This window comes from Schistocerca americana, chromosome 5, assembly GCF_021461395.2.
Source record: "Schistocerca americana isolate TAMUIC-IGC-003095 chromosome 5, iqSchAmer2.1, whole genome shotgun sequence".
Classification (NCBI taxonomy): domain Eukaryota; kingdom Metazoa; phylum Arthropoda; class Insecta; order Orthoptera; family Acrididae; genus Schistocerca; species Schistocerca americana.
In genome coordinates, this window is record NC_060123.1 from 370,628,506 (window position 1) to 370,644,151 (window position 15,646).

General features: G+C 38.8%; 1 protein-coding gene across 2 annotated transcripts in view; it reads left to right on the plus strand.

The window, feature by feature from the left end:
- Window positions 1-602: 602 nt before the first annotated feature.
- The window catches only part of LOC124615587 (coiled-coil and C2 domain-containing protein 1-like), a 129,618-nt gene continuing 114,574 nt past the window's right edge, over window positions 603-15,646 (plus strand). The window contains exons 1-3 of one of the 2 annotated variants that reach the window (XM_047143573.1): window positions 603-829; window positions 912-1,059; window positions 6,177-6,292. In XM_047143573.1, coding sequence (XP_046999529.1) covers window positions 770-829; window positions 912-1,059; window positions 6,177-6,292 — 324 coding nt within the window. In that variant the 5' untranslated portion in view covers window positions 603-769. The remainder of the gene's footprint in view (window positions 830-911; window positions 1,060-6,176; window positions 6,293-15,646) is intronic. The other variant, XM_047143574.1, reaches the window with a different exon arrangement.

Sequence of the window (15,646 nt, forward strand, 5' to 3'; positions counted from 1 at the left end):
TTACACTCTCAGACTGCTTTGTCTGTTTAGGCATAGGTCTACAAAAATTGTGAATAATGTGTTAAGTTTGAAAGCTATCAACCGCCTAACTGGTACAATCAAATGTTGCATTCGGAATATTTATGTACTCATTGGAGTGGCCTTTGTTATTCCATTTTAACAGTCAATGATTGTGAAACACTTTTTGGACGTCTACGTTATTATGTTATTTGTAAAGCCGTAGTGTTCATTAATAAGTGACTTTCGTCCGATGTCGTCAAATATTTTCTTATACTTCTGCTATTGGTAAAAGGATTTCAGTTTCTGGCGAGCTTTCATATAATACATGGGACCATGATGCAAAATTCGCTTCTCCAGTCTTAAGTGGTACATGATGCATTTGCGGTTTCTTCTCCATTCCTTAATGTGAACTCAGAGAGTCCGGAAATAACCTTCTTTTACCAAAGAGTTGTTTTTGTTATGACGTATACTTTGCAGATATGGGCAACCCGTGTATCTCGCGAATATCTGCGAATGTGATTATCAGTCACTCTCACAATTTTCATTCCTTACGTACTTTTTACTTGTAAGAAAGAAGTTGGTATGACGTCGCTGGGGGGTGTGCTAGGCAAAGACTCTGAGATATTTTGAATCGAATCAACGATATGACAGTTTGAAATTGTAATATTGTTTTTGACAGTGTAGTTTGTGTTGACAAGAGTGCTAGTCACTTTTACTAAACGAAGTAGTTTGTTGTCATATTCCGTAAGTGCTGTTTTGTGTAATTATCATGTTCGGAAGAAAAAAGGAGGCTAGAACTAAGCCCAGGACTGCTGGAGGATTGTCTCAAGTGAGTCACATTATATATGAATAAAGTAACCTTTAGTTTCACTTGAAAATATGAATTAATTTTTGAATGATGTTTGTTGTAGTTTGGCTTGTTGGACCTCCCTGATATTAATGCAGTTGATTCCAACGAAATGGGCACTGATGATGATGATGATGATGACGATGATTCAGCCTTGGAGGCGGAATTGTTAGCTATAACTTCCGGAAATCTACCCGCACGACCAAAGAAAGGCAAGTGTAAAAAGCGTCTGTGTAAACTGACGACGAAAATCAATCTGTATGCAGTATTGTTGCTCGAGAACAATATTTCTTACACGTTCTTTGTTTCGTGAAGGTGTTACTTGTATTATTTTTTGCATTTGTTGTAGTACCAAAGTCCTCATAAAACTAATTCTTGGCATATTACCGACGAACCGCAGAACGTTATACCAAGTACTTGAAGTTTGTGGAAGTGAATAAGTCCAGGACAGGGATGGAGTGTTGTTAAAATAGGATAAAAGGGGGGATGCAGTCGACAATACCATTGAAGCAGTCACAACGTTTCAGTATATTTTGACTACTAAGTTTCTTCTTCTGTTTAGAAAATTACACAAGTGCCTGCATCAGTCATAGCTGTAAATGGTTGCAACTAGTCACTTGACTTGTTTTTAAGCCATTTGGAGCTTATCTTCAAATGAGATGAACAGAAGGCATATATAAATATTGCCATTAGTTATGCTGTATGTGGAAATTATTCTGTAATATTCAGTGTTTGTATAAACAGTAGTGTCTATCCATGACGCACTTCTGTTCTGTCTGTAAGTTGGTGTCCGTAGTTAATGTGCTTTCAGTTGCAAGTGTTGTATTTCATCAAATAATTTACCAAGTGGTGTGAGCACATCAAGGAAATGTAACAGGAAAGCGGTATGACTGACTCTTGAATTTGGTCTCTCTAATAGAAGTGGAAGACTACTACGATCTCGCCTTGTCGTATGCCATGTAGTAAGAGAAGAGGTACAGCGACTTCGGGCAGCCAGAAGCATTGGACTGAATACAAAAGAGTTATAGTGTGTTAATAAACTGAAGAACGAACAGTGCATGCAGTGGTAAAAAATGGCCTTTCCTAGAAGAATGCCTTACCTACTATACAGGACGACTAAGAATCAGATTGGCACCTAGCAGTGCAATGCAGTATGCTGTAATTTCCACAGATTCTGTTGATCTGCATTTCTTGTGTTAGTTGGGACATTAAGCATGGAAACAACCAGTGACCTCAAAAATGGCTTTTAATGTTGGAATTGGTGGCAAAAGGATATGTATGGTAGTATTAGTAGTGGTAGGCCTCCTGCAAATATGTGTCGAATATGTTTTTATCAGGATAGGACAGATATTGGTCATAGTATTTCTGAAGGGACCACCATGCCTGAAATGATTTAAGACAACCTAAATCAGGATGGCTGAACAAAGCAAATTCCACCCTCATAAGTATGAGGTCAGTGTCTCTAACTCCTGCACTACCTCACTCTGTTGGTTCCTATTGTACCATGTTTATATGATTACATACTGTTTGCGCAAGATAATATAAAACACAGTTTATCATTGCAGACACTATAGACACCCACTAGTGACTCCTGGACCATGAAAATGCTGCTACGCCCTTTGCACTCCCTCCAGTCTATCTGGATAAGTGATTCCAAGTCCATAAACATGCAATGATGGCCCTTACACATCTTCACTTCCTTCCCGCAGCCTGTCTGAAGAACTAAGTCAGCATCCCTGAATGATGAGTGATTCGTTGAGCTCAGGAGAATGCCAAGACCTTACTATCATACACTTTAGATCTTGGCACTTGATTTTCTTGTAAAAGAATTGCATTGTGATCATTTATTGTGATATAACAGGGTCACAATTAATAACATGTCCCAGGCTATTATACTGTGGTTGAATGGATTTCACCTTAAAAACCGACGTTCCGTCCCCACCTACGGAGGACATTTTCAAGGGGGATTGTAGCTTTGTTGAATGTCCGATTCATGCCCTGTGAATCGGGCATTCACCAAAGTTACGATCCCCCATGAAAATGTCCTCTGTAGATGGGGATGAAACGTTGGATTTTAAGGTGAAATCCATTCAACCACAGCATAATAGCCTGGAACATTTTATTAATTGTGATATTTCCAGCCTTGAAAGTTTACATTTTACAATATGACAGTTTGCTGTTGTCCCCTTTCATTATTAGCCACTACTCGAGTACTAAAAGTTTTTACTTTAAACTTGCAAGTCAGTTTGGATGATGCTGCACAAAACTTCTTGACCTTTCCTCATTTTTTCTGCTTGTGACAATAGTCTGTTGCTGTGTCCTGAATTTTCACAATGTTATGGAAATTTCACAAGGTAGACCTAGAACGGAATATTGGTGTTCACATAATTACAAAGCTATTTGCATTGCAATTTGTTTTGGTCAGCAATCACTGCTTTGAGTAATGATTTAAAAGGTTTCCACACTGGACACTGTAACATAACTTTTCAGTCCATATTTTGTGTGATCTTACTAGAAAAGAGCAGATTCTGGAGAACTCTGATATTGAATCAGAAAGTGATGTATTGCATTCAGATGGTGATTTTTCAGTGTGATACAACTGGCGAAGATAGGTGTTACTGTCATTAGTTGACGCCTCATTACAGTTCTTTCCACAACAATCTCAGGAGTCAAATGGTGCAACAGTGAAGATAGCAGCTAGAGGTAGAATGAAATGGAAGGTTGCTAACATGCCGTCGCCTGGTAGAAGGGCTGCTTTAAATGACCTGATGCAGAGATGATGATCCACTGCATATGCCTGCCACCAAGCGGATGACTCCATCATCAGTGCCTTTCAACTCCTTCTATGTTAATAAATGTTGTATATTGTGTAAAACACACAGAATCAAATTCTTGGCGTGAAATAAGAAATGCATCCAGGACATGGCAGCAATAAATGCATAAACCATCTATAACCAATTAAAGTAAAACCTCGATTCTCCAACCTGGGATTCACTGACTTCCTTGGCTTACCTAACCATGTATCTGATCATCGGTCTGCACTCCTTGGCGAACTGCGTGCCAGTCCTATCAATTGATTTTACTCCTGCCACGTAGTAGAAACATGTGAAGATTGGCTTCACTGTTGGAAAAATTGTCATGAGTTTAGGCAAATTGCTGTTTCATGTGAAAAACAACATTCTGATGATGATGCAGTTGGGGAATTCATTGAAAAATTTGGAAAAAAAAGTCAGAAAATAAACTGGTAGTTGATCAGTTATACAACATTGATGAGTCTGGGCTAAAATATAAAATGCTGCCTCAAAAATCCATTGCCTCAAACGGCCACAGGCATGACACTAGCATAGGACAGCTTGATCATTGTAGCATGGTGCAAGGCAAGTGGTGACCATAAATTGATGTTTGTAATTGTCAAATATAAGAAACCAAGAGCCTTAAGAAACGTAAACATGACAGCACCCACTATTTATTACAAAAAAAGTACTTAGATGAATGGTAATTTCTTTAAAGGATTATTTTTTATGCGTTTGATCTGGCTGTTAAAAAGATACTCGAAATCCAAAAATCTGCCACCTCGTGCAATTGTACTGCTACATAATGCCCAAGCCAGCCCTTTGAGTCTGAACTTCAACAAGGTGACATAAAAGCTATGTTTTTGCCCCTCTCATGCCCATGTATAAATGTATTTTTCTTTATTTAATACTGATTTATTACATTGTTGCGAGCTCTGTAAGTGACTTGTTTTATTCTCCTTTTATTTAGTGACCTCTCCAGTGTTTTGACCACACCCTGGTCCGAGAAGTGACACTTAATCTAGGTTCTAACGTAACTAAAAATAACCCAATGAGAAAAGCATTAATTCTTTAATGGGTAAATGAACTCACAGACAAGAAACAACAAAGAACGGGACAGGAGCAAGAAGCTAGTTGAACAAAGAAGTGGCTATAGAACTGGACAAATCAGAAAAAGGAAATAAGTTTCAAATTGTATGTGCAAAGGAAACAAGACTGGTGACATCTGAGAGAAGCACAAAAAAGCTGTTTGCAGAGATGTATATGAAAAGCACGAATTCTCAAAGTTTAATTTAAACTGTGTTTTGAAACACAGGTAAAATTAATGAAGAAATGTTAAGCACTTTAGAAATTGATCACGTTTCTGGGTAGATGCAGGTATCAAATGATGGCTTCCAGGTGTTGTAACAGTGTTGCATTTTCTGCTGCTCTAGTATGAAATGTCCTATACCAGAGAAGGAAAGTTGCTACTCACCACATAGCAGAGATGCTGAGTCGCAATAGGCACAATAAAAAGATTCACACAATCATAGCTTTTGACCATTAAGGCCTTTCTCAGCACACACACACACACACACACACACACACACACACACACACACACACACACACACACACACACACGCGCGCGCGCCTGCAGTCTCGGAGAGCTGAAACTACACTTTTCCATTGTTTTATTAAATCTTCTATGTTGTTTTATTAAATTGAATCAGTGTGTTGCTGACATAAGACTTTTTGTGAAGCAGCATATCATAAAAGTGGAGGTTGAGGTTTGAAGAAGTTGTTTTCATGATGAATACTGTATATGTCTCCAGAATGAGGTTTTCACTCTGCAGCACTTGCCCGCGAAAGGCAAAGGTCCCAAGTTTGAGTCACGGTCCGGCACACAGTTTTAATCTGTCAGGAAGTTTCAATGTATGTGTCTGCTAATAAGCCTACAAAACAACTTTCCATTGGCTATTCTGAATTTTGAATGTAAAATTAGTTATTGATTACACAGTAGATGTCTTAAAAAAATCACCTCCAGAATATCAAGTACTTCACAAATATTGTATGTACCATTGTTCCATATTTAGTATGTGATTTCTTATTATACTGATGCTTCTCTGATGGGTTGTGCATGTGCAAATTTACTCTGTCTAGATACAAATTTAACTGTGGTTATGTATGATGTCTTATGGTTTTGATGAGCTTGTAGCATGATAGAGTTCTTTTGATGTTTGTAACCTTTACATATTCTGTTATTCAGATTTGGAAAGAAGTTTCAGTTTTCAAGTAACTCCCTAATTTTGTGTGGGAACTTTAGGGCGTGAGTCCTTATTTACTTTCTTCAACTTGTTATTCCTAAAAACAGTCTTGATGTTTTTTAATAAGTTGGTTTCCAAGTCTTCTTTAATGAGAGCGTAATTGTTTGCATTTTTTTTTTCTTTTTCATTTAATTTATGTTGAGTAATTAATTGCCCCTCCAAATGGATTTCATGTTAGTCATGGCGTTAAAAATATAAACAGCTCATAAGCTTTACTATCTGCTGTTCCAGCTCGTCCAGCACCAGCAGTACCTCAGGTAAATCTGGATGCAATGGTTGCTGAAAGTCTAAAAGATATACCGTCTGATGAAGATGTATCTGGGGATGATGATGACCCTGAACTTTTAGTAAGTGGTTTTTTTTTCCCCCTCCAATAGCATGCTGTCGTATGATTGGCAGTCACACTAATGTTGTGTATAGCTCAGCTCTCTCTCTCTCTCTCTCTCTCTCTCTCTCTCTCTCTCTCTGTCTGTCTGTCTCTTAAACTTCATGTCCTTCTGAAGCTCGTGTAACAAGCTATTTGCAGTGTGTCAGGCTTTAATGAAATAAATTTTCCATTGTCTGTGGAAGAATCATTTTAACTCGACCCTCTTATATAACATAACACAATTTGAAGTATGAGCAGGGTTCAGTGTTGTATTACTTTGTTTCCTTTTTTGTGTAAGTGCTCTCCTATTAAATTGTTATTAAATCTTTATTTTTTTGCCAGTTCAGCTATTAACAGTTAAAGTTTCATGGGTCAACAGAAACATCCGATCTCACGCGTCGGCTTTGACCTGTGACGTAAAGGTGTTGTGGTGTGTGACGTCATTACGGCGCGGAGTTTGGCTTGTGAGTGTGGCGTGTTTGTAGATGTTGCCTCGTTGACGTTACCTTAGTAGGAGTTTTAGGGCCTGTAATATATAGTTTACCTTTTTACTGTACTTTGTTTCTTTTTTTTACCTTTTGATTGACCTACACATTGATCTGTAGCGTAGCCCTGAATACGAGGTTAGGTTGGGAGTTTTTTTTTGGCGGGGGGGTCAGGGGGGGGCGCAGCCCCCCCCTGCCTGGCCTTGAGTACCACTTGTTTATTATTATCTTTGTTTGCTATCAATGTTAGCAGATTGTTCTTGTGAAACCTTTGTGTGTGTTGTTTTTCTATGTGTTTTCGTCTTTGTGATACGTATGCAACGTTTTTATATCCGCCATATTGGAATTGTCGTTTATGGCCGTTTCCGCCATATTTGTGATGTCATGGGTCAAAGCCGACGGGTTAGATCGGACGCTTCCGTATTTCCAGTTTCATGGCACTTCTGAAATTTATCATCAAATATCAGTTACTATGATCCATAGCTCTTACACCCATCCATTCACCAATATTAATTCTTCCAATTATTAGTAATAAGCAGTGTGATATGCTTTCTGTACAAATACCTCACAATGTCATTTTGTCTCTCCTCTGTTAAGTAATTGTATTGTGGTTATTGTAGTTGCAGTAGAAAGAGATCCAATGGAAGAAAAAAAAATGGTTGAATGCCCCTGGCTAAGGTGAGTGGTACACTTACAGGAAGTTCAACCATATCTGTACAGGGTTTTACTTTTTGCTTCCAACTAATCCAGCAGGAATTAATTCACTTAGACTCTGAAACTTCTTTACAGTCAGTTATTTGGATTTGCTGTTGTGCACATTGTCAACTCCTTCTAAGGAAGCAAATTTTTTGTTTGGCTGTCATTATTGAGTTTGTATTTCTATCATCATCTTGTAGTGAACTTTTCCCTTACTCCACACCAAGTTCAACTGCTATTCATCTTTGGTTTTTCTTTTATTGTCAGTTTGTTGTTAGTGAATTTTGCATCAGGCGAGATACAGTATGTCTTCTACATCTACATCTGTTCTCTGCAAACCACCATGAGTTGTATGGCAGAGGGTATGTCCTCCCCCCCCACCCCCCACCCACCCACCCACCCTGTACCAGTTATTGGGGTTTCTTCCTGTTCCATTTACATATGAAGAGCGGGAAGAATGATGGTTTGAATGCCTTTGTGCATCCAGTAATTATTCTAATCTTATCCTTACATTCCCTAGATGAGCGATACGTAGGGGGTTGTAGTATATTCATAGAGCAATCATTTAAAGCCAGTTTTTGAAACATTGTTAATAAATTTTCTTGGGATAGTTTACATCTGTCTTCAAGAGTCTTCCAGTTCGATTCCTTGAGTATCTCTGTAACTCTCTCCCAGGGAGTAAACAAACCTGTGACCATTTGTGCTGCCCTTCTCTGTATATGTTCAATATCACCCGTTGCCCTATTTGGTATGGGTCCCCCACACTTGAGCTATATTCTAGAACTGGTCACATGAGTAATTTGTAAGTAATCTCCTTTGTAGACTGATTGTACTTCCCGAGTATTCTACCAATAAACAGAAGTCTACCACGTGCTTTACGCACAACTGAATCTGTGTCATTTCATTTCATATCCCTACAAAGTGTTACACCCAGGCGTTTGTATGAGTTGGGTAATTCCAACAGTGGGTCACTATGTTTTTTTAAGTGCACAATTTTCCATTTCTGAACATTTAGAGCAAGTTGCCAATCTCTGCACAATGTTGAAATCTTTTCAAGATCTGACTGATTATTTATGCAGCTTCTTTCAGATAGTAGTTCATTATAGATAACTGCACCATCTGCAAAAAGCTTGAGGTTGTTATTGATATTGTATGCATGGTCATTATTATACACCATGAACATCAAGGGCCCCAACATACTTCTCTAGGGTGCACCCAAAGTTACTGTCATCTGACAATGACTCTCCATCGAAGATAACATGCTGTGTCCTCCCTACCAAAAAAACCCTCAATCTAGTCACGAATTTCACTTGATGCCCCATATGACTGCACTTTTGACAATAGACGTAGATGTGGTACTGAGTCAAGTGCTTTTCGGAAATAAAGAAACAGTGCATTACCTTGTTGCCTTGATCCAAAGCGTACAGTATGTCATGTGAGAAAAGTGCGAGGTGGGTTTCACACGAGGGATGTTTTTGAAATCCATACTGGTTGGCATTGAGGACATCATTCTGTTACTGATACCTCTTATGTTTGAGCTCAGAATATGTTCTTAGATTTTACGACAAATCAATGTCAAGGATACAGGATGGTAGTTTTGTGGGTCACGTCTAATACCTTTCTTGCAGACGGGTGTGACATGTGCCTTTTTCCAAGAACTGGGCACAGTTTTTTGTTCAGGAGACCTATGGTACATTCTAGTAAGATGAGGGGCTAGCTCGCCGTAAATTCAGTATAGAATCTGACAGGGATTCCATTGGGGCCTGGAGCTTTGGTTTCAACAATTTCAGCTGTTTCTCAACATCACTGACACTAATAGTAATTTCATTCATCTTTTCAGTGGTATACGAGTTAAACTGGGGCAATTCTGCTGGGTTTTCCTTTGTAAAGGAACACATGAAAACGGAATTAAGCATTTCAGCTTTTGCTTTGCTACCCTAAATTGCAGTTCCAGTCTCATTTGTTAGGGACTGGACACTAACTTTGATGCCACTAACAGCCTTTACATACGACCAGAATTTCTTTGGGTTTTGTGAAATATTGTTTGACAGTATTCTGCTACAGTGGTCATGGAAGGCATCATGCATTGCTCTCTTGACAGCGAAACACATTTCATTCAGCATCTCTCTCTATCTGTAGCCATACACTTGGTTTTGCACCTCTTATGCAGTAATCTCTGTCTCTTTAGAATTACAGTGACTGTACACCATGGGGGTTCCCTCCCATTATGAACTCTTATACTGAGTACATATCTAAACGGTGCATGGTCAATTATTCTTGAGCCAGAGTTCCTCTACATGCTCCTTACCTGTGCTGAAAGTTTCAATTTTCCCATTGAGATATGACACTAGTGATTTTTTATCTATTTTACTGAACATGTATATCTTTCTGCTTGTTTTAGTTTTCCTTTGTACTTTGGTAATCATTGTTGCCACAATCACATTGTGGCCACTGACTCCCGTTTCAATTTGGACATCCTCAAAGAGCTCAGGTCTGTTCGTTGCCATTAGATCCAATATGTTTCTATCATGAGTGGGATTCCTAACTATCTGTTCTAAGTAGTTTTCTGAGAAGGCATTTAGTAAAGTTTTACAGAAGGTCTTATCATACCCACTACAAAGAAAACTGTAATTTTCCCAATTTTACAGCCCTTGTGTGTTATTACAGCTAATTTCAGGCATCTTCTTTATTATTGCCTTGTTTCTTTTCATGGTCTCCATTCTTCCTTTTATTTTATTTTCATATAGTTGCATTACCTGTATTTTATTCTTTCAGAATGTTACTTGACTGATTTTTGTATGTTGAGTTTTTTTTATGCCTGTACTGTATTCTCTCTTCAGGTAAAATAGGGTGTTGTTTCTATTAAGAGTTCAGTTGCACTGACAAGAGATAAAATAGCAGAATATTTCGAAAATGCAAGCAACTGAATTTTACAGTTTTCATTTGTCTCAGCTTTGTATGATCATTGCAATAATGTGATTAATAGTCGCACCTGTTCCTGTTCAGATTGTGGATGTTTTTGCAATTTTCTCCTGCACCAAGGCCCGACGAGAGGAGGATGGGGGGGACAATCCCCAGGATCCAGGCCATGTGGAGGGCCCAAGTCTTTCCTCTAATTCCCCCAAGTGCTCAGTTGACAAATATCAGACTAATATTGTAATTTTTTTTATTGTATAATAAATAAAAGAACATTACCCCAGCACCAGCATAGTCAATCTAGCTCTTGCTCACTTTATTATTCTTACAGGTCAATTGCATACAATTCTATCTCGTTCTTAATATTGAATGCACAACTTTTTCTTTAGAAATCTTGCACAAAAAACACCTTTGTTGTGATGGTATCTAAACTGCACTTTATGTAAATGTTGTTGGAAAACCCACCAAAAACATTACCCTAACAGATGTACATCGTAATTTGGTAGGACTGACAACAATATTCAAAGATTAGGCACTTCTGATTGCGTTCAAGACCAACACTAATAAAATACATCTGTGTGTATAGTTGTCGTAGAAGTATCGTAAAAGTGAAGAAATAAAATGTGAAAGAGGTACATGGGCCTTGCTAAAGGTGGGAAGTAAAGAGGTAATGTTCTTCTTTTGTTTGTTTCTAGAAGAGCCAGCATATGTGGGAAATCCCATGTTACTTTATATGGTATTATTTCTGGTCAAAGAAGTTTGGCTTTCAGAGGTTCATCTCAGAAAATTAGGAATCCACACAACGGAAATTTTCTCAGAGCTTTTGAGTCACTATGATCCATTTACTGTAAAGTACATTAGCAGGTCAGAAATGGACAAGAAGCTGGAAAGTGTTACAAATGCATTTTTTGTCAAGTGATACTATGAATTTACGTTTGTTTCTAGTTATGCCCATACAATAGGAGTGCCATCTTCAATTGTTGTTGGTTCGAATGATCGTGAAGGGGCAATATTTCCTGTGCTATCTTTACTTAAACATGGAAATTTAAAAGTAGAAACAAGAAATAAATGAAATCTCTGGGATTCATAGAGTGTAATGAGAAAGAAAGAAGTCGCTATTACACATTCAGTTCGATCAGTACTTGTGAAACTCAGTTCCTGTCAGTGAATGTCATGGAGAAGACTTCGAGGGTGTGTTATAAAGAAGCTGAGAAACATTTTCTTTAGTGGAGTTCTCTTGCAAAATTCTCTGTGTGCTTGTCATCACCTTACTTGGGGTACATATGCAGCTGAGTGTTGTCAAGAAGCTGATACTTTTCTCGGAATGATTCAACTTCTTTGACCTTTTCATTTGCAGTCCACAGCAATGGGATATTCTGAAACAGTACATTCCCCCCCCCCCCCCCCCCCCCCCCCCCCCGACACATACCAATGGCTACTTGGTAAAGCTTAACTGTTAAGCTTACGACTCGAACCAAACTACTATAGCTGCATCTTCATCCATTTGACCTAAATTGTGTCTCATGTTACAATGGACCAACTTCGTTTAGATTTGGAGGTACCGTCTAAAACTTTTTTCTCCTCTTGAATTTCGAGTCTCAAATTTCAGATGTGGCTTAGATTCAGGAAAATTTTTTTCACATGATTTCGAGTCTCATTTTTAAGGTGCGGCATAGATGCGAGTGTGGTTTAGATTCGAGTAAATATGGTAGGTGAATATGGATTGGGGCTAAGAAATGAAAGAGGAAGTCGCCTGGTAGAATTTTGTGCAGAGCATTACTTAATCATAGCTAACACTTGGTTCAAGAGTCATGAAAGAAGGTTGTATACATGGAAGAACCCTGGAGATACTAAAAGGTATCAGATATATTATATAATGGTAAGACAGAGATTTAGGAACCAGGTTTTAAATTGTAAGACATTTCCAGTGGCAGATGTGGACTCTGACCACAATCTATTGGTTATGAACTGTAGATTAAAACTGAAGAAACTGCGAAAAGGTGGGAATTTAAGGAGATGGGAACTAGATAAACTGAAAGAACCAGCGGTTGTACAGAGTTTCAGGGAGAGCATAAGGGAAGAATTGACAGGAACTGTGGAAAGAAATACAGTAGAAGAATGGGTAGCTTTGAGGGATGAAATAGTGAAGGCAGCAGAGGATCAAATAGGTAAAAAGACGAGGGCTAATAGAAACCCTTGGGTAACAGAAGAAATATTGAATTTAATTTATGAAAAGAGAAAATATAAAAATGCAGTAAATGAAGCAGGCAAAAAGGAATACAAACGTCTCAAAAATGATATCGACAGGAATTGCAAAATGGCTAAGCAGGTATGGCTAGAGGACAAATGTAAGGATGTAGAGGCTTATCTCACTAGTGGTAAAATAGATACTGCCTACAGGAAAATTTAAGAGACATTTGGAGAAAGGAGAACCATTTGCATGTTTATCAAGAACTTTGATGGATACCAAGTTCTAAGCAAAGAGGGGAAAGCAGAAAGGCGGAAGGAGTGTATAGAGGTTCTATACAAGGGCGATGTTCTCAAGGACAATATTATGGAAATGGAAGAGGATGTAGATGAAGATGAAATGGGAGATATGATACTGCGTGAAGAGTTTGGCAGAGCACTGAAAGACCTAAGTCGAAACAAGGCCCCCGGAGTAGATAACATTCCATTAGAACTACTGGCAGCCTTGGGAGAGCCAGTCCTGACAAAACCCTACCATCTGGTGAGCAAGATGTATGAGACAGGTGAAATACCCTCAGACTTCAAGAAGAATATAATAATTCCAATCCCAAAGAAAGCAGGTGTTGACAGATGTGAAAATTACCGAACTATCAGTTTAATAAGTCACAGCTGCAAAATACTAATGCGAATTCTTTACAGACAAATGGAAAAACTGATAGAAGCCGACCTCGGGAAAGATCAGTTTGGATTCCGTAGAAATGTTGGAACACGTGAGGCAATACTGACCCTACAACTTATCTTAGAAGAAAGATTAAGGAAAGGCAAACCTACGTTTCTAGCATTTGTCGACTTAGAGAAAGCTTTTGACAATGTTGATTGAAATACTCTCTTTCAAATTCTGAAGGTGCCAGGGGTAAAATACAGGGAGCGAAAGGCTATTTACTATTTGTACAGAAAGCAGATGGCAGTCATAAGAGTCGAGGGGTATGAAAGGGAAGCAGTGGTTGGGAAGGGAGTGAGTCAGGGTTGTAGCCTACCCTGATGTTATTCAATCTGTATATTGAGCAAGCAATAAAGGAAACAAAAGAAAAGTTTGGAGTAGGTATTAAAATCCATGGAGAAGAAATAAGAAATTTGAGGTTCGCCGATGACATTGTAATTCTGTCAGAACAGCAAAGGACTTGGAAGAGCAGTTGAACGGAATGGAGAGTGTCTTGAAAGGAGGGCATAAGATGAACATCAACAAAAGCAAAACGAAGATAATGGAATGTAGTCAAATTCAGTCGGGTGATGCTGAAGGAATTAGATTAGGAAATGAGACACTAAAAGTAGTAAAGGAGTTTTGCTATTTGGGGAGCAAAATAACTGATGATGGTTGAAGTAGAGAGGATATAAAATGTAGACTGGCAATGGGAAGGAAAGCGTTTTAGACTGGCAATGAGAAGGAAACCATTTCTGAAGAAGAAAAATTTGTTAACATTGAGTATAGATTTAAGTGTCAGGAAGTCGTTTCTGAAAGTATTTGTATGGAGTGTAGCCATGTATGGAAGTGAAACATGGACGATAAATAGTTAGGACAAGAAGAGAATAGAAGCTTTCGAAATGTGGTGCTACGGAAGAATGCTGAAGATTAGTTGGGCAGATCACATAACTAATGAGGAGGTATTGAGTAGAATTGGGGAGAAGAGGAGCTTATTGCACAACTTGACTAGAAGAAGGGATCGGTTGGTAGGACAAATTCTGATACATGGAGGGGATCACCAATGTAGTGCTGGAGGGCAGCGTGGAGGGTAAAAATCGTAGAGGGAGACCAAGAGATGAATACACTAAGCAGATTCAGAAGGATGTAGGCTGCAGTAGGTACTGGGAGATGATGAAGCTTGGACAGGATAGAGTAGCATGGAGATCAGCATCAAACCAGTCTCAGGACTGAAGACCACAACCACAACAACTACTACATGGATACTTTGCATATTACACTTAAGTGTCTGGCAGAGGGTTCATCGAACCACCTTCACAATAATTCTCTGTTATTCTGCTCCTTAACAAGATCATTTTTCCCTACGTAGGTCGGCGCCATCAAGACATTTTAGCATTCGGAGGAGAAAGTTGCTGGCTGAAATTTCGTGAGGAGATTGCGCTGCCAGGAGAAATGCCTTTGTTTTAATGATGTCCACCCCAAATCCTGTATCACGGTCATGACACACTCTCCCCTGTTTCTTGCTAATACAAAGGGTGTGCTCTTCTGTGAGCATCCTCAATGTGCTCCGTGAATCCTATTTGGTAAGAATCCCACGCTGTGCAGCAGTACTCCAAAAGAGGATGAACAAACATAGTGGAGGCAGTCTCTGTAGTAGATCCAGAGTGTATACGACCTGGGACAACTGGGAGATCCGGGAATATTTTCATCCAGGAGAAAACCAGGAAAACCACGGGAATTTTTTAGAATTACGGGATTTTTTCATTGTTTTAGTTTTCAGTTAAATTTTTGTAATTTTGACTGGTAAGAACCAATACTCTAACAAAGTATGTTACTGTATCCATTTTCTGCAGAATAATACTTCAACAATAAAACATAAACGAGAGAAAAAAATGAAAATAACTTAAATTGCAAAGGAAATGTGCCATATACAACAACAACAACAACAACACAAACAGTGCTCATGCAAGCGTCTGCCAACAGCAAAATGTGTCAAAAGCTTTAGGAAGACTATGCAATGCTTCACAACAACAAATTGCCTCCGACGAGCATGAAGTCACAACTGTTCACATTAGATTCGTTTTAGCAGTTACGAGCGGGCTCGTGCACATGCGCGGTTGAGTCGTGTTTGAGTAGTAGATTCTCCTGCTTCTGGCTACAGGAATGTGGCCGTTGGCTGTGCAAGCAGTCGCAGCAAAGTGGGTGCCAAATTCATATTCTTGAGGAAAAAAAACTTGTTTCACAAAGCACCTAGCATCCAGTGCACGTTTGCCTATCGATTATTCATATGAGTTTGAAATGCTTCCCTGTTGATTTTTGAACATTATTTAATTTGATTTCTGAATGAATC